General features: G+C 44.6%; 3 protein-coding genes across 3 annotated transcripts in view; all 3 read right to left on the bottom strand.

The window, feature by feature from the left end:
* The window catches only part of LOC121531182 (otogelin-like protein), a 33,586-nt gene extending 27,536 nt beyond the window's left edge, over positions 1-6,050 (bottom strand). The window contains exons 1-16 of the mRNA XM_045205096.1: positions 6,035-6,050; positions 5,366-5,419; positions 5,079-5,171; positions 4,141-4,417; positions 3,622-3,827; positions 2,817-2,941; positions 2,521-2,627; positions 1,941-2,047; positions 1,723-1,848; positions 1,520-1,628; positions 1,406-1,452; positions 1,158-1,303; positions 939-1,071; positions 597-774; positions 313-437; positions 2-211 (exon numbers count right to left, since the gene is read on the bottom strand). Of these exons, the coding sequence (XP_045061031.1) occupies positions 2-211; positions 313-437; positions 597-774; positions 939-1,071; positions 1,158-1,303; positions 1,406-1,452; positions 1,520-1,628; positions 1,723-1,848; positions 1,941-2,047; positions 2,521-2,627; positions 2,817-2,941; positions 3,622-3,827; positions 4,141-4,417; positions 5,079-5,171; positions 5,366-5,419; positions 6,035-6,050 (2,059 nt within the window). The remainder of the gene's footprint in view (position 1; positions 212-312; positions 438-596; positions 775-938; positions 1,072-1,157; positions 1,304-1,405; positions 1,453-1,519; positions 1,629-1,722; positions 1,849-1,940; positions 2,048-2,520; positions 2,628-2,816; positions 2,942-3,621; positions 3,828-4,140; positions 4,418-5,078; positions 5,172-5,365; positions 5,420-6,034) is intronic.
* Positions 6,051-8,648: 2,598 nt separating this feature from the next.
* On the bottom strand, positions 8,649-14,869 carry LOC121531356 (synaptotagmin-1-like). Its single transcript, XM_041836592.1, has 9 exons — positions 14,691-14,869; positions 13,039-13,183; positions 12,600-12,778; positions 10,572-10,694; positions 10,184-10,351; positions 9,766-9,933; positions 9,405-9,522; positions 9,198-9,331; positions 8,649-9,068 (listed from the first exon to the last, which is right to left on the bottom strand). Exons 2-9 carry the CDS (start codon positions 13,178-13,180, stop codon positions 8,862-8,864), a joined length of 1,239 nt encoding a protein of 412 aa, XP_041692526.1. The 5' UTR covers positions 13,181-13,183; positions 14,691-14,869; the 3' UTR covers positions 8,649-8,861.
* Positions 14,870-21,739: 6,870 nt separating this feature from the next.
* Positions 21,740-24,283, bottom strand: LOC121531959 (calumenin-B). Its single transcript, XM_041837556.1, has 7 exons — positions 24,177-24,283; positions 23,413-23,639; positions 23,095-23,288; positions 22,816-22,982; positions 22,639-22,699; positions 22,279-22,475; positions 21,740-22,193 (listed from the first exon to the last, which is right to left on the bottom strand). The coding sequence occupies exons 2-7, from the start codon at positions 23,634-23,636 to the stop codon at positions 22,089-22,091; spliced, it is 948 nt and encodes a 315-aa protein (XP_041693490.1). The 5' UTR covers positions 23,637-23,639; positions 24,177-24,283; the 3' UTR covers positions 21,740-22,088.
* Positions 24,284-24,719: the final 436 nt, after the last annotated feature.

The raw sequence follows: 24,719 nt of genomic DNA, 5'->3' as shown, positions 1-24,719 counted from the left end.
CCACACTCTGAGACGTGGGCCCTGTAGTTGATAGTAACATGGTGTTTGGAGCAGAGATAGGCATAGTGGGCCAGGGCCGTACACAGACAGGCGTTACCACAGCGACAGGCCTGGTAGCGACACTGCTGCTGGTACACACTGGGACTGACGTAACCATGGCATGGAGAGAACACACTGCCCAACAACACCTCACACAGAGAGGAATAGAACACTGGAAAACACACACAGCTTTTGAGACAATATGTGGAGAGATATTACAAGAAAACAAACGGAGGTCAGGTTAGAGTTTTGAAGTCAGGGGTCAGAGGTTACCGTTGTGCTGATTCATCTCACAGGGGTCAATGATGGGCTGGTTGATGGGGGCGGAGCAAGCAGATGAGACTCTCCAGGAGTTAGCATGGAGCTGGGGAGTCCCTTCAATCATCCCTGCTGGAGACCTACACACACACACAGGCCAGACAACGTTTCATGAATATTCTTACTGTAATACTATTTTACTCAACTTCCTCAGACAAAAATGCCAAAAACCTTTCCTCCAAAGTACATCTACTGATAGGAGTCAGAAGTCAGCATGAGAGGAAGTAGTGTTTCCTTACAGGAAGTCGTCCCGCAGGTTTCCGTTGAAGGTTCCACAAAGGCCCAGCGTGTTGCTGCGCCATTGGCTGTCCAGCTGTAGATAGACACGCCCACCACGCCAGTCATATTGCAGACGCAGTCCAAGCAACGTCCTCAGCTGGACGAACACCGACGTTAACCTCCGCACCTCAACTACATCTACACACATATACACACATTAAGTCAGACGTAAAATAAGGTGTTCCGCAAGGCTGTGTGTTGGGACCGTTATTGTTCTCTCTAGACATGCTACCTAATGGTACTCATATCCGTATCCTTATTAGTATTATTAAAAGGAATCAATTAAGTTTATTGTATCATACCATCGGCGTAGGGCAAGGCAGGGGCGGGATTGACCCCTATAAGCACTTCCCCCTCTCGGGTCAGAGTCACCTGGTGACTAACATCTTCATCCAGAACCACCGTCACTGACTGGATACACACCTGCTGCTGGGCCTACACACACACACAAGACTGTGTCAGGCTGTATATGTAAGTTACCTCTGTGACATGGTATACTGCAGTGTGTGTGTGTGTGTTACCTTTGTGCAGGTGGTATACTGCAGGGTAACAGTGAATCTGCTGCCGCTGCGGCTCTTGGCCAAGACGTACTGACACGCCCCTGGCTGCAGGAACATCCTCCCATCGAACGATGTCACAAACACATCACCTACTACTGAACACTCCGCTGCGAGAGAGAGAGAGAGAGAGAGAGAGAGAGAGAGAGTGTGACATTATATCGTCCCACTTATGAGCTTTGATAATATACTGTATGACATGGTCAGCTCACCTGTACAGTTGTTGTCCGTGCAGTTCCACACTCCCCCCATACACACACTGTAAACACACCACAGGTTAGTGACACACACGCATACACACACACACAAGTTACACACACACTCACCAGACGCTGCAGCCCTGCTCCAGAGTGTGTCCCTGTGTGTATGAGGTGCCGTGGTAGACACAAGGACACTGAGACACAGCGATACAAGTCCCATTCTGCAGAATCAACCCTGAGACAGACGGACACACAGAGGGTGAGAGGGAGTGTGTGTGCATTTATGTGTATGTGTGTGTGTCCGTGTGTGTATGAGTGTGTGAGTGTACCATCAGGGCAGTAGCATCCATCCAGACAGTGCAGGTTAGTTCCCAGACACTCCTTATCAAAGGTACAGGTGGGAGGGCAGCAGCTGATACAGTCTCTATGGACAAAACTCTCCTCACAGCCATCATCTATGGAACAGTCAAATGAAAGACTTACCGTAGTAATATGTTAGCTCAAGGTTAGTTAAAGGTTTGGGTTATGTTAGTGTAACGTTACTGACTGCAGGATGGGAAGCTATCTCTCCACTCTCGTACAGGGTATCCTACATGGCTGCAGGCTCGTGTGTACTCCACCAGCACACGGCAAAACGTCTCCTCATCATCTGACCTAATTACAGCAGACAACAGTCAGACTACACTCTGATAACACCCAGACAACACCCAAACAACAATCAGACTACACCCAGAAAACAACCAGATAACCTCCAGACTACAGTCAGACAACAGTCAGAGAATAGCCAGACAACAGTCATAATACACCCAGATAACCCCCAGACAACAGCCAGACAACACTCAAATAACACCCAGACAACAGTCAGACAACACCCAGACAACAGTCAGACAACACCCAGACAACATTCAGACTACACCCAGATAACAGTCAGACTACACCCAGATAACAGTCAGACTACACCCAGATAACCCCCAGGCAACAGCCAGACAACCCCCAGGCAACAGCCAGACAACACTCAGATAACCCCCAGACTACAGTCAGACATCAGTCAGAGAATAGCCAGACAACACGGAGGAATCAAAAACGTTCTGACTTACAGGACACATGCACACTCTGGAGTGACTTACACACATAGGTCAGAGACACAGCTAGCCACGTAGGGGTTTGGGTCGATGTTCTCATGACAGGACAGGAAGGGGAAGAACAGGAGAGCACTGCACTTCTCTATGGCATCCTACACACACACACACACACACACACACACACACACACACACACACACACACACACACACACACACACACACATTTATACATCAACATATTACAATAAAACACAGAAATAAGCACACATAACACAGGCACATAGACGAGCCAGGTTCAAGCAACAGGGTCACAGACAGACAGACAGAGACAGGTCTTACGTCCATGTCAGACTCAGAGCGGCAGGGTCCAGTGAAATCTATGTCCACCAGAGGGCAGCCTCTCTCATGGGGCAGATCGACTGACCAGCTGTTAGCAAACACTGCTGGCTCCTCTGTCTGCACGCCTACACACAGGCACGCACACAAACGAAACACGTACACACACGGTTAGGGATCCTCCTCCACATGCCTGAATATAATCCAATATAATAGAACAACTGTTTATTAGAAGAACTACTCATTCCTCTTCACACCTCTCCTCTGCATTCCTCTGCTCCATCTTTTCTCATTTACATTTACGTCATTTAGCAGACACTCTTATACAGAACAATTTACAGGAGCAATTAGGGTTACGTGCCTTGCTCAGCTCTGGGATTCGAACCAGCAACCTTTCGGTTACTGGCCGAATGCTCTTAACCACTAGGCAACCTGCTGCCCATTTCTCCTCTCTACTCACTCCTGTCCTCTCTCCTCTCCTCTCCTCTCCTCTCCTCTCCTCTCCTCTCCTCTCCTCTCCTCTCCTCTCCTCTCCTCTCCTCTCCTCTCCTCTCCTCTCCTCACCTCTCCTCTCCTCTCCTCTCCTCTCCTCTCTAGGTCATGTTACAGGACTAGGGCCTCCCCCTCAGTAATAATAACTATAATGGTTCCCTGTGGTGCTGCGAGGAGAAAGGTTGTGATGGAGGGATGATTGGGTGCTGAGAGAGATGATAAGAGATGGATGGAGGAGGGAGGATAAGAGACTAGTCGGACCCGTCTGTCCAGTCTTACAGTGGGCTTTGATGTGGTGTGTGAGTGTGTGTCTCACCGCGGGCTGTGGTGAGGTCATCGTTGGGCAGGTTGTTGTAGTTCCCACAAAGGCCACAGGGGGTGCCGTGGTGCTGTTCAGACATCTTCAGATATACTCCACTACCCCCGTCCCACGCCAGAGAGAAGCCAAACACACTCTTCACCAGCAGGTAGTCAGCCAGACGCTCTATAAACACACCTCCTATTGTCTGGGGCAGGCTCAGCCTACACACAGACACACATGGATTTTTTTTAAAGATGCTTTATTGTCACATACACCAGATAGGTTAAGTGAAATGTGTTGTTTTACAGGTTCAGTCATAGTAGTACGGCGCCCCTGGAGAAAATGAGGGTTAAGTGCCTGGCTCATTGGCACATCGACAGTTTTTTCACCTTGTCAGGTCGGATATTCAAACCAGCGACCTTTCAGTTACTGGCCCAACGCTCTAACCGCTAGGCTACCTGCCACCCTACACACATTACTACAGAGCATACACACACATTACAAAACACAAACATTCGTCCATAGCCCACCAACCTGCGACCCCCCTGGTGGACTTGGTATCCAGCGATGTGGATCTCCTCCTCGTTGGGGAAGAAGAGACTGAGAGCCCTGGGACAGGAGTACACACTTCCCTCACACACACGGCTGTTATGGACCCACACAGTGTACTGTGGTGTGGCTGAGTGGCAGTCCTGGGCCAGTATGTAGGAGCAGGTTCCAGGGTAGTAGAAGTAGCTGCCATCAAACGTCTCATAATGGTGCTGACCCCAAGACCTGCAGATCCCATCTCTGTCCTGGCCCTGGTTAGGAACTACACACACACACACACACACATACACTAAGTTTTGCGTGCTTATCTCAACTCTGAATCAGCTTGAAGGTGCACTGGTGTGTCTTTGTGTGTAGGAGGCATGGGGGGGTTGGTTACCCACAGTGCCAGCTCACTAAAAGCCGCTCAGTTACAGAAAACCCCTGTCTCTGTACTATTCCCAGACCTGCCAAATAGACCCACTGTCTAACAGTGGTGGTGCTGTGGTGGTACTTTCCCCAGGTAGGTATTTGATTAACAGGAACAGTGTGTAACAGAGTTCATCCCTGTCTGCCTCACCAGGGACGAGAACCCAACAGCAACACTTCATATTACCATCGTGCCACCAAACCCACCAAAACCAACCACAGTTGGGCGAGGAAAACACTAATTAAATTCTCAGGCATGCTACTAGTATTGAGGCTGTACTAGACCCAGCTCTGATGTAGTCTACAGATACTCAACCCTAATCCTCCAGACTTAATCACACACTATGTGGACTAGGGGGTGTTTGTGTGTGTGTGTGGTTATTAATTGAATGCAGCTTATTAACAATTGTTGAATGATATGTTGGTCTAACCCTCATGTAGACACACACACAGACACACAAACACACACACACATGAAAATGAGACATTCATTGCGGATTGTGTGTGTTACTCACTGATCTGGCAGCGGTCTCCGAGGGCCTGGAACTGTGCACAGTCACACCTCCCCCCCTCCTGACACCAGCCCCCATTCAGACAGCCGCAGTACTCTGGTAAAACACACACAATCTTTCCTCAATCTTCTCTGGAAAGACTTTTGAGATGAATCCATAGAAAAAAAATATTCTTTACAAGACAGACTGCTTTTTAGTCCTTTCTGTAGCCGTGTTGACCCAACCTCACCCTGTGAGTGTGTGAGTGTGAGTGTGTGTGTGTGTGTGTGTGTGTGTGTGTGTGTGTGTACCTGAGGAGGCATCACGGGCGGTGTAATTGTGTAGAACACTGCGAGGGAGAGTTGCTTCAGAGAGAAGAGGACTGAATGTCTGGAGAGTAGAGAGCACTGATGATCACACACACATACATACAAACCTACCAGTCCCAGTTTGTGAATCTGTCACACTGTGTGTATAGTGTGTGTGTAGTATGTGTGTATCCAATGATGTAGTGATAAATAAATTGGTGGGTAAACTCCGATCGCCGGTTGCGGTGAAAAAAGTAACAATCTCTGTACTTTCAATGCATTTCTCTGCAAAAGGTGGGTTACGACCGTGCAAAACAAAATGTGGCGTTTACGTGCGTTTACCCTCCACTACCCTGCTGTGTATCTCTAGCCCTGTTTGTGTGTGTGTGTTTTTGTAGTTGCCCCAGTGTGTGTGTGTGTCCTACAAAGGCGTCTTTGTGCTGGTCAGGGTGTTGAGTGTGTGCCCTGACCTCTGCTTCTCTTAGGTGTAGTGTACCTACCTCCTCCCCTAGGAGATCCCGTTTCCTCCGCAGTGCATTAGCCCTCCTGCACACACACACACACACACACACACACACACACACACGGAGAGAAACGTACATTATGAGGAGAAACATGTCAACTGAAGTTAGGTGCACTTTAGACCACCTGAATACAGCCAAACACACACACGCATCTGCTTGGCCATGACACTGAATGAATGAATCCCCAGAGAGGATGAGTTTTTCTATTTTCCTTTCATCCTCTCACCTCTGTAGTCTTCCGTCTGTCTCTGTCAGTTGGCTCTGAGCTTCTGAGCACAAGAAAAAGCCATCAATAAAACATCACACACACTATCACAATGTATAGGCTCACTTTACATATCACAACACATAACAAATATCATATCTACAACAACAGACATCTAATCTTCAAAATGCAGAACCATTGCTGCCTATCAGTAGAATTAGTATTGCACATATTTAAACAGCATAAATAAGACACCCCAGAAGGATTTACACAACTACAGTGTCTGTTTATAATGTGATTAATGTCACTAAAGAGGGACAAATAAATAAATGTCATTCAGGAACAGTACAATTATCCGATATTTCATAATGTTTAAATGTCAAAAAACTTTTTTAATCAAGGTCACGGATATAGCGCGGGTCCTAAATTGCTGGTCTCTCTGAAATTAGGTTAAAATGTCAAAAGCGCTGAAACGCTGGATAAATGACTCAACTGTAAAAATTATGAAATAAAATGGTTTAGGGATTATGCGCATGTGTCGTTGGGAAACTCACCTTGTGCTGTCAGCAGCTGGAGGACTGAATACCACGAAAGAAGAACAAGTTTGACTCTCCGCGGACCGTTCATCTCAGAGCTCATCCACCGAGAGGTTAACGGAACATTTTACAGGACAGACTGGGGAGTATTGATCTCTGTTCGTTACGGAGCTTCCCGCGGTTTACATCCACGCGCACAGAGGAAGTTGAGCGAGCCCCTCAGATGGATGATGGGTGCACCTGCGCGCAGGTGTCGGGTGTGTGTGTGTGCATGGTTTTTGCACCAAACAGGTGACATCAAACCAACTGAAAAGACAGAAATACCGCAACTTTCTGTGCGCAGGAAAATAGTAGCCTAGCTGAAGTAGATAGATTCTCTGAGTATAGGACATTACAAATGCAACAACTGAAGACTGTAGGCAAACTTTAAATAAAAAATGTAGTCGTAGTTTAAAGGCACAATCTGTATGATTTTCAGCAATTCAACTTGAATTAAATTATAAATGAGATAGCGTGTGTGCGTATGTGTGCGTGTGCGCACGTGTGTGTGTGTGTAAGACTTTGACTCCCTCTGCTGGCCAGTGACGTGTATCTCAGGGATGGCCAGGGCTGTAGCTCAGTTGGTAGAGCATGGCGTTTGCAACGCCAGGGTTGTGGGTTCGATTCCCAGTATGAAAAAAAGTAAAAAATAATGTATGCATTCACTAACTGTAAGTCGCTCTGGATAAGAGCGTCTGCTAAATGACTAAAAATGTAAAATGTATCTGATGTGAGTGAAGATTTACACATGAGCAACAATCTTACAATGTTTAATAACGTAGTATAATGTACATGTTTCATAGTATTTTCATGATATATACACTACCGTTCAAAAGTTTGGGGTCACTTAGAAATGTCTGTGTTTTCGAAAGAAAAGCATTTTTTTTGTCCATTAAAATAACATCAAATTGATCAGAACTACAATGTAGACATTGTTAATGTTGTAAATGGCCATTGTAGCTGGAAACGGCTGATTTTTAATGGAATATCTACATAGGCTTACAGAGGCACATTATCAGCAACCATCAGTCCTGTGTTCCAATGGCACGTTGTGTTTGCTAATCCAAGTTTATCATTTTAAAAGGCTAATTGATCATTAGAAAACCCTTTTACAATTATGTTAGCACAGCTGAAAACTGTTGTGCTGATTAAAGAAGCAATAAAACAGGCCTTCTTGAGACTAGTTGAGTATCTGGAGCATCAGCAATTGTGGGTTCGATTACAGGCTCAAAATGGCCACAAACAAAGAACTTTCTTCTGAAACTCGTCAGTCTATTCTTGTTCTGAGAAATTAAGGCTATTCCATGCGAGAAATTGCCAAGAAACTGAAGATCTTGTACAACACTGTGTACTACTCCCTTCATAGAACAGCTCAAACTGGCTCTAACCAGAATAGAAAGAGGAGTGGGAGACCCCGGTACATCTATTCTGGTTAGAGCCAGTTTGCTTTGTTCTATAAAGGGAGTAGTACACAGCGTTGTACGAGATCTTCAGTTTCTTGGCAATTTCTCGCATGGAATAGCCTTCATTTCTCAGAACAAGAATAGACTGACGAGTTTCAGAAGAAAGTTCTTTGTTTCTGGCCATTTTGAGCCTGTAATTGAACCCACAATTGCTGATGCTCCAGATACTCAACTAGTCTCAAGAAGGCCAGTTTTATTGCTTCTTTAATCAACACAACAATTTTCAGCTGTGGTAACATAATTGCAAAATAATTTTCTAATGATCAATTAGCCTTTTAAAATGATAAACTTGGATTAGCAAACACAACGTGCCATTGGAACACAGGACTGATGGTTGCTGATAATGGGCATATGTATGCCTATGTAGATATTCCATTAAAAATCTGCCGTTTCCAGCTACAATAGCCATTTACAACATTAACTATGTCTACACTGTATTTCTGACCAATTTGATGTTATTTTAATGGACAAAAAATTGCTTTTCTTTCGAAAACAAGGACATTTCTAAGTGACCCCAAACTTTTGAATGGTAGTGTACATGTTAATGTCCTAGATAGTAATGTGTCTTAAATACTTTACACAGTAGAGGAGGGGGTTTGGGGTGGTGGGGTCATGAGTGGTGGATGGGTATCGGGGGTTTGGGAGTTTATAAGTGGGTAGGAGTGGAAGGGCAAAGTCAGTATCCATCAATATAAAGTAGTCTTCTACAGAGAGCTGCCTAGTGATGTGACATCATTTCCTGGCGGCCAGCTCAGCGTTGACTTCATCCTCTGCTTTGAGGCCGTGCCATTGGGCAATGGGCCGGCGGGGGTTGGCCAGCATGTCTGACCAATGACGGAGCTCTGTGCCGCTGCTGGCTCCGCCTAGAAAAACCTTCCCGATGGCATCATTCTTCCCAATCTTATCATAGTCCAACACTGTCACTGCTACCTGCACCTTCTACACACACACAAACACAGACACAAACCTATGTTCGAAGGGCCACTCAATGAGGAAGGATTCATTGTAATAAGGGATGAGAGAGAGTGTGTGTGTTTATGTGTGTTTGTGTGTGGTGAGAGAGCGTACCTGTATCTGTTCGAAGGGCACCTCGAAGCTGAAGGACTCATTGTAGTAAGGGTTGAGAGTGTTCTTCTTGATGCTGGTTTTCTTCTTCTTCAGTCTCTTTCCATTTTGCAGCAAGTGTATCTTTACATAGGGGTCTGACAGAGGAGACAGAGATCAGCCTAACACACACACACACACCCACATCCACATCTACGCCCCTCAGCTCACCTGATAGTCCTCCTACATCCATCTTCTTTAGGTTTTTGGCCTCGAGGACGACGATGCTTAGTTTCCCTGCTGTAGGAACGTACCTCAGAGACAGACAGATATCACCCAGCCGCTCTGACTGGAGAGAAAGAGAAAGGGGAGTGAGGAAGAGAGAGGTATGGGAGGAGGAGTACTGACATTTTTGTTTTGTTCTTCTTTCTGTGAATTCTTTTTTTAATTTTGTGGAGTTAAATGCCTTGTAACTTTGTGACTTTCTTTCCTATATATATATATATATATATATATATATATATATATATATATATATCTTCCTTCTCTCTTTTTCACTATCTATCTATCCTCCTAGTTTTTCCATTATCACCTCCTCTTTCTCTGCCTTCTTCAGCTCCCGCCACTCCTGTGTCATCCGACTGAAGTCCAGGCTGCTCATTGGTACTCGTAGTGCTCCAATAGCGTCGTGTTTAGAGAAACGGTCAAAGTCATACACTGTCATCACCAGAGTCCTGCCTCCCAGTTCACTGTACGGTACCTACACACACACATACAGTATGCACACACACACACACACGCACACACGACACACACACACACACACACACACACACACACACACACACACACACACACACACACACACACACACACACACACACACACACACACACACACACACACACACATACACATACACATACACATACACATACACACACAAACACTTTGTTGAATGTGGGGTCAGGGTTAGGGTTTAGAGGTCGGAGGTGGGGAATTAGGTGTACCTTGAAGGTGAAAGTCTCATTGAAGGTTGGGTTGAGTGTCTTCCTGTGGACTTTAGTCTCAAACTTCCTCTTCTTGTCTGGCAGAAGGTAGAGTTTAACATACGGGTCTGAACTTCCCCCCACATCCATGGCAGGGAGATCACAGGCCTGCAGGATACCTACTACCATCTACAGACAGGGAAGGGGGGTAGAGGGTAGGGAGAGGAGAGGGTGAGGAAAGAGGGAGGAAAAAGAGAGAGGGAGAGGGAGAGAGAATTTACCCACAGCTATATTATGTCTCTGATGGAGTGATTTGTTGTTACTCAGACTGGTTAATCTGCTGATCCACAGGACCTTGGTTAGCTGAATCAGATGTGTTAGAGCAGGGATTGAAACAAGGAGTCCTCACCGTGTTCTCTGTGAAGTTGTAGTCCATTGAGAACTCCAGTCTGCCCAACTTCACTTCCTCTTTAGGCTCCTCCTCCTCCCTGCCAGTCAATCCGGTCTCTGTGTCACCCTCATCCTTCAGGGGCTACAGGACACACACCCACACGCACACACACACACACACACATAGGCGAAACCTGATACACAGTAACCAGCAGAGACATACACAGCCTAAATTGTATTAAGCTGCGCTTTTTATTAAACGTTTCTGTGCAGCACTCCACAGGGAGTTGATACTCTGCAATGGGTGTGTGTGTATGTACAGTTGAAGTCGGAAGTTTACATACACCTTAGCCAAATACATTTAAACTCTGTTTTTCACAATTCCTGACATTTAATCCTAGTAAAAAAATACCTGTTTTAGGTCAGTTAGGATCACCACTTTATTTTAAGAATGTGAAATGTCAGAATAATAGTAGAGAGAATGATTTATTTCAGGTTTTATTTATTTCATCACATTCCCAGTGGGTCAGAAGTTTACATACACTCAATTTGCATTTGGTAGCATTGCCTTTCAATTGTTTAACTTGGGTGAAACGTTTCGGGTAGCCTTCCACAAACTTCCCACAATAAGTTGGGTGAATTTTGGCTCATTCCTCCTGACAGAGCTGGTGTAACTGAGTCAGGTTTGTACGCCTCCTTGCTCGCACACACTTTTTCAGTTCTGCCCACACATTTTCTATAGGATTGAGGTCAGGTCTTTGTGATGGCCACTCCAATACCTTGACTTTGTTGTCCTTAAGCCAATTTGCCACAACTTTGGAAGTATGCTTGGGATCAACGTCAATTTGGAAGACCCATTTGTGACCAAGATTTAACTTCCTGACTGATGTGTTGAGATGTTGCTTCAATATATCCACCTAATTTTCCTTCCTCATGATGCCATCTATTTTGTGAAGTGCACCAGTCCCTCCTGCAGCAAAGCACCACCACAGCATGATGCTGCCACCCCCGTGCTTCACGGTTGGGATGGTGTTCTTCAGCTTGCAAGTGACCCCCCTTTTCCTCCAAACATAACGATGGTCATTATGGCCAAACAGTTCTATTTTTGTTTCATCAGACCAGAGGACATTTCTCCAAAAAGTACAATCTTTGTCCCCATGTGCAGTTGCAAACCGTAGTCTGGCTTTTTTATGGCGGTTTTGGAGCAGTGGCTTCTTCCTTGCTGAGCGGCCTTTCAGGTTATGTCGATATAGGACTCGTTTTACTGTGGATATAGATACTTTTGTACCTGTTTCCTCCAGCATCTTCACAAGGTCCTTTGCTGTTGTTCTGGGACTGATTTGCACTTTTCGCACCAAAGTACGTTAATCTCTAGGAGACAGAACACGTCTCCTTCTTGCGTACTATTGTTTGTACAGATGAACGTGGTACCTTCAGGCATTTGGAAATTGCTCCCAAGGATGAACCAGACTTGTGGAGGTCTTGTGAGAGGTGATTTGAAGGAGTCAGGCGCAGAAGGGTAAATCACAGAATACAGAGTTTATTCCGTAGTACAAAATTACGCTGGATAGCGTCAACCAGTCCAGTGCGCAAAACAGGCGCACAGGGAAAATATACCCTTTTTTCTGAGGTCTTGGCTGATTTATTTTGATTTTCCCATGATGTCAAGCAAAGAGGCACTGAGTTTGAAGGTAGGCCTTGAAATACATCCACAAGTACACCTCCAATTGACTCAAATGATGTCAATTAGCCTATCAGAAGCTTCTAAAGCCATTACATTATTTTCTGGAATTTTCCAAGCTGTTTAAAGGCACAGTCAACTTAGTGTATGTAAACTTCTGACCCACTGGAATTGTGATACAGTGAATTATAAGTGAAATAATCTGTCTGTAAACAATTGTTGGAAACATTACTTGTGTCATGCACAAAGTAGATGTCCTAACCGACTTGCCAAAACAATAGTTTGTTAACAAGACATTTGTGGAGTGGTTGAAAATCGAGTTTTAATGACCTAAGTGTATGTCAACTTCCGACTTCAACTGTATACCTCAGAGTTGCCTCCCTCCAGCTCAGTGTCCATGTTCAAGCCATTCGTGCCCTTCTTCTCCTTCTCCTTCTCTGTGTCCTTGTCTTTCTTCTTCAGACATTTCCTCCACACACACAAACTGCATGACAACACCAGACACACACTCACCATGCATAGAGCACCTACAACCCATGAGGGCACTGCACAAACGCGCACACGCACACACACACACACACACACACACACACACTCACACACAAAGACACACACACACACACACGGTTAATAATACATTAATACCAAGTGTTTTTATAACACCGGCGGGTTTCACTAGCTTGTGAGAGTATTTTATTTCTCAGTTGAGTACTTATGCACTTCAACTGCACTTTAACTTGGTTCTAAAAATGAACTTAGTGCTACGAAGGCTCTAGAAACCCACCCCGGATCGGTTGTTACTCACTGTGGAGGGAGTGCAACTCGCTCATAAACTTTGTGGGGGTGTGGCCTCCAGGCCCAGGTTCTGGGGTTGCTGAGGCATTGGGGTTGATTAACAGGTGTGAGGGGCTGGGCTGTGCCGGGGTGGCCCTACGACTACTTGTCATCACCTAGAGAGAGAAAGACACAGAGAGAAGGAACGTTTTTTTTTTTAATGTCACTTTTTGCATCCAAACTAGCTCTGTCTTTAAATTTGAGTGAGTGGTTAGATTTCCCAACCCCATCCTTCAGAATGCCAAACCAAGCAGCAGGGCAGGCTGTTTAAATTACAGATTGTTCATTTAACAGTAACTCACAGTCCCGCAACATTCCAGAGATCTGGACAAATATGACTGTAACTTTTCAAATAGACAGTACAGTACTTACTACAAAACTAGTGTGGAATACTGCAGCTGGCAGGTACATTGCATGCATCTGTTATGCACACTATTTTATTGCAGATCCATATTAATGATCAGCACCAAGTTTTGAGAAACATTCAACCGTATGTGTTATAGAGTGGTTATAGTGTGTGTGTGTGTGTGTGTGTGTGTGTGTGTGTGTGTGTGTGTGTGTGTGTGTGTGTGTGTGTGTGTGTGTGTGTGTGTGTGTGTGTGTGTGTGTGTGTGTGTGTGTGTGTGTGGATGTACACGTGCATGTGTCAGATGGCCTCTTGTGTTTCTGCTGGTCTGGCACTAAGGCCAGCTGTACATAAGATACACAACCCTGTCCCCTGTCAAACCTGCTGACAACACAACACATGGGGGGAGGAGAGGTGTGGAGGAAGAGAGGGGGACGGAGAAAGGGCATCATGAGGGTGTGATCTCTCTGGAGAGAGGAGGTGAGAATATTTTTTGTCCAGAGTAGGGACGGTCCCAATTCACTTCCTACCCCTTCACCTTGGTCCTAACCCTTCTATGTTTTTTAGATCTGAGTCTGGGAAACTGACTCACTCTTAACCATCATCCATGTTAGCTGCAAATATTCCATGAAGACAGTCTAGCATTCTACAACTAGTGTAAAACAACACATTTCACAATACCTATCCGGTATATGTGTCAATAAACCATTTAAAAAAAAATGGAATACGCAATGACATTTATATCATCAGGTCATCACTAGAGACACAACTACACTAATCACTTGTGAATCAGGAAGAAAATCACTGATTTATTTTGAATGTTTTGCTTGTCTTCAGCACACTATGCTACTAATAGGTACATACTACAAGTGCATGACAAGTCACTTCCAGTGTATTGTCTTAGAACTAGTTTGTTCCATCATGGCTAAACTCTGTCACTCACTCTAACCCACTCTCTTAGGTCCTCAATGTAAATAAGAAGTTAGACCTGCCTGATTAAATAAAGAGTTAAGCTAAAGATAACATACTGTATATGGTTCTGATATCCCCCCATTTACAACTAAAACTGGAAATGACATTAACCCTGATCCACAGTCAAATATCTAACCCTAACCCAACATTGTAGCGCTATATCTATCCCTAAACCAACATTGTAACCCTGACCGACTGTCATCTAACAGTAACCCAACCACACCCGTCACCTCAACCACCATCACTGACCACACCCTGGGAGAGAAAGAGAGAGATAGAAAGAGTGAGGCGAGAGGGAGTCTTACCTTTGTGTGTGTGTGTCCTGGCCTTGGTTCTGTCTGGCTGCAGGGTGGAGAGAGGTATGACTCTCAGGTACACACACAAAAAGAAAGGGAGAGAGAGGAGGAGGAGAGGGGAGGAGATTACAGCATGAAGAGAGGAGAAGGAAAGAGGAGGGGAGGTGAGGTGGGGTGGCAGCTTCTTGTTGTTTATTTTAACCTTCTGTTCATTCAGCGGAGTCTCTGAGACAAGGAGCACAGGTATGACAGGAGAGAGAGAGAGAGAGAGAGAGAGAGAGAGAGAGAGAGAGAGAGAGAGAGAGAGAGAGAGAGAGAGAGAGAGAGAGAGAGAGAGAGAGAGAGAGAGAGAGAGAAAGAGAGAGAGAGATTGAGAGAGAGAGCGAGAGAGAGAGAGAGAGAGAGAGAGAGAGAGAGAGAGAGAGAGAGAGAGAGAGAGAGAGAAAGGGGCAGGAGAGAGAGGGCATCTCTGGTTGGCTGTGTGAACGTGTGTGTATTAGTATGGGGATATGTATGCTCTGTCCGATGGGGTGGGTCCCAGGGGGTTGAGTCCCTCTGATCTAAGCACTGCCCCTTGTGACCTCTGCTGCGCCCTTACAGGTCACCTTCGCTGGGACATGGATGAATATTCATGGCTTGGGCTTTTTATAGGCTCGTTAGCATACTGAGACTTCAGCAGGAGACAGCATCTACATTCCACCTGGATGACTGGTATGCCGGTGTGTGATTGTGCATTCATATACTACATGTGCATTACTGTTTGTATGTGTGATTGCACATTTACAGTTGAAGTCGGAAGTTTACATACAGTGAGGGAAAAAAGTATTTGATCCCCTGCTGATTTTGTACGTTTGCCCACTGACAAAGAAATTATCAGTCTATGATTTTAATGGTAGGTTTATTTGAACAGTGAGAGATAGAATAACAACAAAAAAATCGAGAAAAAACGCATGTCAAAAATGTTATAAATTGATTTGCATTTTAATGAGGGAAATAAATATTTGACCCCCTCTCAATCAGAAAGATTTCTGGCTCCCAGGTGTCTTTTATACAGGTAACGAGCTGAGATTAGGAGCACACTCTTAAAGGGAGTGCTCCAAATCTCAGCTTGTTACCTGTATAAAAGAAACCTGTCCACAGAAGCAATCAATCAACCAGATTCCAAACTCTCCACCATGGCCAAGACCAAAAAGCTCTCCAAGGATGTTAGGGACAAGATTGTAGACCTACACAAGGCTGGAATGGGCTACAAGACCATCGCCAAGCAGCTTGGTGAGAAGGTGACAACAGTTGGTGTGATTATTCGCAAATGGAAGAAACACAAAATAACTGTCAATCTCCCTCGGCCTGGGGCTCCATGCAAGATCTCACCTCGTGGAGTTGCAATGATCATGAGAACGGTGAGGAATCAGCCCAGAACTACACGGGAGGATCTTGTCAATGATCTCAAGGCAGCTGGGACCATAGTCACCAAGAAAACTATTGGTAACACACTACGCCGTGAAGGACTGAAATCCTGCAGCGCCCGCAAGGTCCCCCTGCTCAAGAAAGCACATATACATGACCGTCTGAAGTTTGCCAATGAACATCTGAATGATTCAGAGGAGAACTGGGTGAAAGTGTTGTGGTCAGATGAGACCAAAATAGAGTTCTTTGGCATCAACTCAACTCGCCGTGTTTGGAGGAAGAGGAATGCTGCCTATGACCCCAAGAACACCATCCCCACCGTCAAACATGGAGGTGGAAACATTATGCTTTGGGGGTGTTTTTCTGCTAAGGGGACAGGACAACTTCACCGCATCAAAGGGACGATGGACGGGGCCATGTACCGTCAAATCTTGGGTGAGAACCTCCTTCCCTCAGCCAGGGCATTGAAAATGGGTCGTGGATGGGTATTCCAGCATGACAATGACCCAAAACACACGGCCAAGGCAACAAAGGAGTGGCTCAAGAAGAAGCACATTAAGGTCCTGGAGTTGCCTAGCCAGTCTCCAGACCTTAATCCCATAGAAAATCTGTGGAGGGAGCTGAAGGTTCGAGTTGCCAAACGTCAGCCTCGAAACCTTAATGACTTGGAGAAGATCTGCAAAGAGGAGTGGGACAAAATCTCTCCTGAGATGTGTGCAAACCTGGTGGCCAACTACAAGAAACGTCTGACCTCTGTGATTGCCAACAAGGGTTTTGCCACCAAGTACTAAGTCATGTTTTGCAGAGGGGTCAAATACTTATTTCCCTCATTAAAATGCAAATCAATTGATAAAATTTTTGACATGCGTTTTTCTGGATTTTTTTGTTGTTATTCTGTCTCTCACTGTTCAAATAAACCTACAATTAAAATTATAGACTGATAATTTCTTTGTCAGTGGGCAAACGTACAAAATCAGCAGGGGATCAAATACTTTTTTCCCCTCACTGTACACTTAGGTTGGAGTCATTAAAACTCGTTTTTCAACCACTCCACAAATTTCTTGTTAACAAACTATCGTTTTGGCAAGTCGGTTTGGACATCTACTGCATGACACAAGTAATTTTTCAAACAATTGTTTACAGACATATTATTTCACTTATAATTCACTGTATCACAATTCCAGTGGGTCAGAAGTTTACATACACTAAGTTGACTGTGCCTTTAAACAGCTTGGAAAATTCTAGAAAATGATGTCATGGCTTTAGGCTGCTAGGCTAATTGACATCATTTGAGTCAATTGGAGGTGTACCTGTGGATGTATTTCAAGGCCTACCTTCAAACTCAGTGCCTCTTTGCTTGACATCATGGGAAAATCAAAAGAAATCAGCCAAGACCTCCACAAGTCTGGTTCATCCTTGGGAGCAATTTCCGAACGCCTGAAGGTACCACGTCCATCTGTACAAACAATAGTTTGCAAGTATAAACACCATGGGACCACGCAGCCATCATACCGCTCAGGAAGGAGACGCGTTCTGTCTCCTAGAGATGAACGTACTTTGGTGCGAAAAGTGCAAATCAATCCCAGAACAACAGCAAAGGACCTTGTGAAGATGCTGGAGGAAACAGGTACAAAAGTATCTATATCCACAGTAAAATGAGTCCTATATCGACATAACCTGAAAGGCCGCTCAGCAAGGAAGAAGCCACTGCTCCAAAACCACCATAAAAAAGCCAGACTACGGTTTCCAACTGCACATGGGGACAAAGATCGTACTTTTTGGAGAAATGTCCTCTGGTCTGATGAAACAAAAATATAACTGTTTGGCCATAATGATCATCGTTATGTTTGGAGGAAAAAGGGGGGTCACTAGCAAGCCGAAGAACACCATCCCAACCATGAAGCACGGGGGGTGGCAGCATCATGCTGTGGGGGTGCTTTTCTGCAGGAGGGACTGGGGCACTTCACAAAATAGATGGCATCATGAGGAAGGAAAATTATGTGGATATATTGAAGCAACATCTCAAGACATCAGTCAGGAAGTTAAAGCTTGGTCGCAAATGGGTCTTCCAAATGGACAATGACCCCAAGCATACTTCCAAAGTTGTGGCAAAATGGCTTAAGGACAACAAAGTCAAGGTATTGGAGTGGCCATCACAAAGCCCTGACCTCAATCCTATAGAACATTTGTGGGCAGAACTGAAAAGGCGTGTGTGAGCAAGGAGGCCTACAAACCTGACTCCAGTTCTGTCAGGAGGAATGGGCCAAAATTCACCCAACTTATTGTGGGAAGCTTGTGGAAGGCTATCCGAAACGTTTGACCCAAGTTAAACAATTTAAAGGCAATGCTACCAAATACTAATTGAGTGTATGTAAACTTCTGACCCACTGAGAATGTGATGAAAGAAATTAAAGCTGAAATAAATAATTCTCTCTACTATTATTCTGACGTTTCACATTCTTAAAATAAAGTGGTGATCCTAACTGACCTAAGACAGGGAATTTTTACTAGGATTAAATGTCAGGAATTGTGAAAAACTGAGTTTAAATGTATTTGGCTAAGGTGTATGTAAACTTCCGACTTCAACTGTATATCCTGCAAACCGGTATGCATTGTGTGTGTGCTTCCAGAGGTCGATACTCTATGTGTAGATGCTGCTGCCTGAATTAGAACTGTAGTATGCGGTTTCTGCGGCAACGCTGGTATCAAGTTCCGGCCCCACCCAGTTCACCTTGACCAGAGATAGAGATGCACCAATTCACACACATACATTAACACACACACACATACGCAGAGCTCAGACCTCTGTGAAGCAGTATGACTTCAACCCGGTTGTTCACCTTGCTGAATATTCTGTGGACAGAGCCGTTGTATTGATCTGTGTTGATGAATGTGTCCTAGGTGGAGATATTCAGTGATTGGAGGTGCTATATGAGGGTCATTAGTTTAGATAAGATTCTAAGATTCCCCAACCCTTGGTTGTCACATATGTGGTCAAATTGATTTTATTCAGATTGGTCTAAAACTATCTGATAAGGGTAACATAGCACCCTTAGAATTAGAATGATTAATTATACTTCTATAAAACCACCACAACACATCGATACTCCACAACATCCTTTTAATCAGAGAAACACTTCTCCACCTGATTGAGAACAGCACACACTGTCAACAACGCAACAGGTGACAACGTATGTACAGGGTAGTCACTACCGATAGGCATGGAGCTGCATTGATCATGTAAAAAACAGCTACATCATATACATTATTATAACATTATATTATATTTTATAAGACAATGGAAACACTTTACTAGAACCCTCCGTCATAAGTGCTACATAACACTGTTGAAAACCTGACATAAACAGTCCTACTTTTGGTGTCAGTTTATCAAAAATGACTGTTCATGACATCTGTTATGTCATTATTATGTAGCCTTGATGGCAGAGGGTTTAAGGGAAGTTGAACCAGATCAATAACAGTGGTTATAGAGGGTCATACAGTAAGTATGAGGTGTTTTAGAGTTATTATACAGTCTGACAAGTATAACTAAGGAAGAAGCCTGAGCAGGGGAAATCTTACTTTAATAAGCCTCCAAACATGTGTAGTATGTGTGTGTAGTGTGTCGCACAGAAGAGAATTCAGCAGATTACAAAATAAAGCAAAAGGAGGCACTCAGTAAAGGGACACACACAGAAAGGTGGAGGAAAGAGGAGAGGAGTCCTACAGTATCTCCGTTTCCTATCCAGTGTTTCTCAACTCCAGTCCTTGAGTGAAATACCAGGGTTTCACATTTTTGTTCCAGCCCTGTACTAGCACAGGGCTATAAATATGTTGTACTAGTACAGGGACTAGATCAGAACTGTACGACCCAGGGGGTGCCCAGACTGAAGTAAAAAAAACACACTGATCTAACCCCTAATTGAGCCAAGCTCCTACACATTTTAAAAATACATTTTAGTCATTTAGCAGACGCTCTTATCCAGAGCGACTTACAGTTAGTGAGTGCATAATTTTTTTTTCATACTGGTCCCCCGTGGGAAACGAACCCACAACCCTGGCGTAGCAAACGCCATGCTCTACCAACTGAGCTACACGGGACTATAGCACACACGTAGGAACTAAAATCTGCACACACAGGGGACACTGGGAACCGCTATTGGCCGACAAACAGCCCAGTCCCCACTCCATGGGCTACAACAGAGTTCCCCAACTGGCGGCCTGAGGGCCGAGTTTTCGGAGCAAAATAAAACAATTATATATAATTTTTTACATTTTCATTGTTGGACATAAGACTGTAAAAACACCAGGAAATTAGCTACAAGTGATTTTAATTTAAGAAATCTGTTCCCAAGTATTCCCACGCATAATAGAGAGACACGTGATCGTATACAAATGTAAGCAAGGTTTGAAATTATTATGTTTTAGTCAAACATACCTGTTTGGACTTCTTGCAGTCAATTTGCAGACTACAAATGATTTGTAATTATAAACTTGGTGGTTCAAGCCCTGAATGCTGATTGGCTGACAGCCGTGGTATATCAGACTGTATACCACGGGTATGACAAAACATTTCTTGTTACTGCTCTAATTTTACATTTACATTTTAGTCATTTAGCAGACGCTCTTATCCAGAGCGACTTACAGTTAGTGAATGCATACATGTTTTTTTTTATACTGGCCCCCCGTGGGAAACGAACCCACATCCCTGCCGGCCAAACCCTCCCCTACCTCGGACGGCGCTGGACCAATTGTGCGCCGCCCATGGGTCTCCCGGTCGTGGCCGGCTGCGACAGAGCCTGGACTCGAACCAGGATCTCTAGTGGCACAGCTAGCACTGCGATGCAGTGCCTTAGACCACTGCGCCACTCGGGAGTCATGACACACAGAGAGCCATGTATTTAGAGAGTCGGGACATTGAGGTTCCTGCATTATGATGATTTACATGACACTAGAAAATATGGCAGCCATGATAGCACCCCATTAACATTACATGGCAGTCTTACGTCAGATAGAGCGACGATTCCGCCTGCACTGGTCCCTGTTGAGGGACGAGCGTCGCGTAGGAGTGACGCCACCTTTCTTGTTACTGCTCTAATTAAGTTGGTAACTAGTTTAGAATAGCAATAAGGCACCTCGGGGGTTTGTGGTATATGGACAATATACCACAGCTAAGGGCTGTATCCAGGCACTCTGCGTTGCGCATAAGAACAGCCCTTATCCATGGTATATTGGCCATATACCACACCCCCTCCGGCCTTACTGCTTAATTTTGTTCTGGTCCCCCGACTATCCACTCAAGAAAAAAAATAATCGGCCCACGGCTGAATCTAGTGGATGATCCCTGGGCTACAACCACTAACCCTAACCTTGGGAGGATTGGCCACATTTGTAGAGTGGTGGTATGAAGACACTGCTGGCCAATCAAATCAAAGAGCAGTTTGTGGTAGTAGCTTATAGAGTGGACCGTGTTACATCTCCCCTTCATAGTCCTGTGCATAGCAGAACACACACCAGGGTTGGGCTCAATTCAGTTTGTTTTCTATTGAATTGTAATTCACTTCCTGAATTGAAAACTGAATTGACCCCAACACGCACAGTTCTGCACTTCATTGTATGCCTGATACATTGTTCAAACAAGGCTACCAAAATAAACAAGCACTAACATCTGTATTCTGTCACTTTTTTTTACAAAAAAGAAAGTTGATCTGCAAACGAAGACAAATGAAATACTGTATATCCTTTCCATTGTCCGGATTGGACGAGAGGATGGTGGAGGTGGAGCCAAACCAGGTGTGTCTTGATGTCCAAACTTGTACACAACTTAGTACAAAGTTATGTATTCACTAGTGTGTATAATAGGCCAGGAAATCAAATAAATTATTGTCCTAGGCATCGGAGTGAAACGCTCCATCTCAAATGTCACCCTATTCTCCATATAGTGCACTTCTTTTGAATTTGGATTTCAACTCCATGACTGAATTGCCCCGGAATTGAGGGTTAGAATTCATCGTGTCTTGCCAAAGCTTCTCCAAAGTCAGTAGCCTGGCTGCCAACGAAGAGGTCATACTTTTCTACGATCTCTGCCTTGGTCAGACGGCCATCCTACAGAGAGAGGGGGAGAGAAAACACAATCTTTGGTTAGATGCGCTCTGTTTCAGTGCATGCCCCCACACACACACACACACACCTTGTCATTATCTGACTCGTAGAGCAGGTGTTTGGCTTCAGCCTCTGCGTGGTCGTAGTCTGAGGGGAGGATCCAGTCTCTGGTCTCCTCCTTGTCCATGAGGCCATCTTTGTTTTTGTCTCTGAACTCAGTAAACTGTTCTCTCTCTGTCTTCACCCACTCTGGCTCTGAAGGATCCTCCTGGTTATACATGTCTCCTAGAGGAGGGGGAGGAGAGAGGGAAGAGAGGAGGGGAGGAAAAGAGAGAGACGCTGATGACATGTTATAACTACGTGTCCTCCATGTACTGATCCAGGTGTTATTACAGGTAATAATGCACCCATGTACTCCTTCAGGTGTTTATTACAGGTTATAACTCACCTATGTACTCCTCCAGATCTATGAAGCCGTCTCCGTTTTTATCAATGTCCTCCATGGTCTCCTACAGGAGAGGGTATTGGCACAAAGATGTTACTGGCTGGCTACCTTAGATAAAGAAATTGTGTGTATATTACAAAATAAATACTCTGTGTGTGTATGTGTGTGTGTGTGACCCACCAGTACAACTATATCCTTCATATGGTCGTACTCCTCAGGATGGAGGAAGGCTGTAAACTCCTCTTTACTGGCCTTCAGGTCCGCGTCCAGGTCGGCCATTTTGAATCTCCTCTCGTCACGTGACATCATCTGTCTGTAGCTGAAGCCATCTTCTGGGTCTGAGTCATCTTAGGGGCACACACCAATTAGAACAGTTTAAGTCAGACCTTCAAGTAAAAAGGCACTTGTCAGGTGTCGTAGGTTACATTCTTGTACTCCTTTCAGAGTGTGTGTCTGTACCCAGTATGTATCCGTACGTAGCATTCTTGTACTCCTCCCAGGACACCAGTCCATCTCCGTTAAGGTCGTGACCTTTCCACTGGCGGTCCACATCATCATAGATCCATCTCTTCTGACTGTGTTTGATCCACTTCTTCATCTCCTCTACTGACACATAGCCATTCCTGTCCTCATCTATACGCTCTACCAACATACTGTAGGGAGAGAGAGATGAAGGGTGTTAATTCATCTTTTCATATCTTCTATATGAATCAATTTATCTCGCTTCTAAACAAGATGCAGCAGTTTAGTGAGGTCCTGTGTGTGGGTGTGTGTTACCCCAGTCTCTCCTTGCTCTCTTCAGGTGTGAGCTGATCAAAGGTCTTGGCCTCTTCCTGTCCAAGAAATGCTTCATGGTCATAATCAAAGTTATCTGCATCATCATGGTTGCGGTTGCTAAGCTGGTCGTCATGGTGGACACGGTCCTTCTTCTCGATGGTGGGTTTACTGGAGGCATAGACCATGCACAGCGCAAAGCACATGACCAACGGCCGCAGCTCCATACTCTGACACACACACAGGACAGAGAGATGCGTACAACAATATGTTTGTGTCAGTGTGACAATGCATTTGGTTGACGACAGGAATTCGTCATGACCATCTTTAGTTTCACCATACTAACAGTAACGTTACTGTTGTTGTGACGGCCTTTGCAAGCTAGAAATCTAGCCTGATATCAACGTGATCAGTGTGTGTGATAAGATGAGGTAGCTAGCTAGGTAGTTCCACCAAAGACATTTATAACAAACTCAGTTTCCCCTATTCATCTGTGGTTCCACCGTTTCTGTCTAAACTACCTACGTTTTTTAAATTACAGGCGTAGCTAGCAGGCTTTATGTGAGTCCTCTTACTACCCTGCTGTGCAGACAGTTAGCAAGCAAGCTAACGTTAGCAAATAAGCATGCTCGCTAGCTCGAAATCTGTTGTTGAAATAAATGCACAGCTCATTTCAGTGTGTGTAACGTTAATGTTCCAACAAATTAGCAGGATAAAAACAGATGCACTGTGTATTTACGTAGGCGTAAAAATGATATTTTACTCACCGGTCTTTCTGAAGTCTTTCGATCTTGACCGTCAACGTCTACTCAAGATACACACGCATCGCCGACGCCGTAGTAAAGTCGTTTCCTGTACTAAGATAAGCTTGTACCATACCGATCGTCCGTTGGTCCACTTCAGGACAGCTTCGGCCTTTTGATTGGTCAATAACTGCCACGTCCACACGCTATGAGCGTGTAAAAAAAAAAAAACATCCCCATTCCCAAAACACAGCAGCTCTTATCAGGCAGGACTCGTCAAACAACTTTCTAACACTGACTTTTATTTCTTTTTGTGACATTATATATATATATTTTTTAACTGCATCACACAACCAAGTGTATTAGTAGGATCTGCATGAGTGCATCCCCTCTCAAACTGCATGCCCATTTCATCATCAATCATTGACATTCCGATTGAGTGGGGATATTCTGAAATGAAGGAATGAGGTGATGGTGATAAAATAGAGATACTGTATGAGAGATTTAAGCAGTTCTCAATTCCATTATATCAGGAAATATCCCATCTATGAAGTACTAGAATACGTT

The sequence above is a fragment of the Coregonus clupeaformis genome, chromosome 19, assembly GCF_020615455.1.
Source record: "Coregonus clupeaformis isolate EN_2021a chromosome 19, ASM2061545v1, whole genome shotgun sequence".
NCBI lineage: Eukaryota > Metazoa > Chordata > Actinopteri > Salmoniformes > Salmonidae > Coregonus > Coregonus clupeaformis.
Note: the sequence above shows the minus strand (reverse complement) of the source record. Positions and strands in the feature narration are given on the sequence as shown.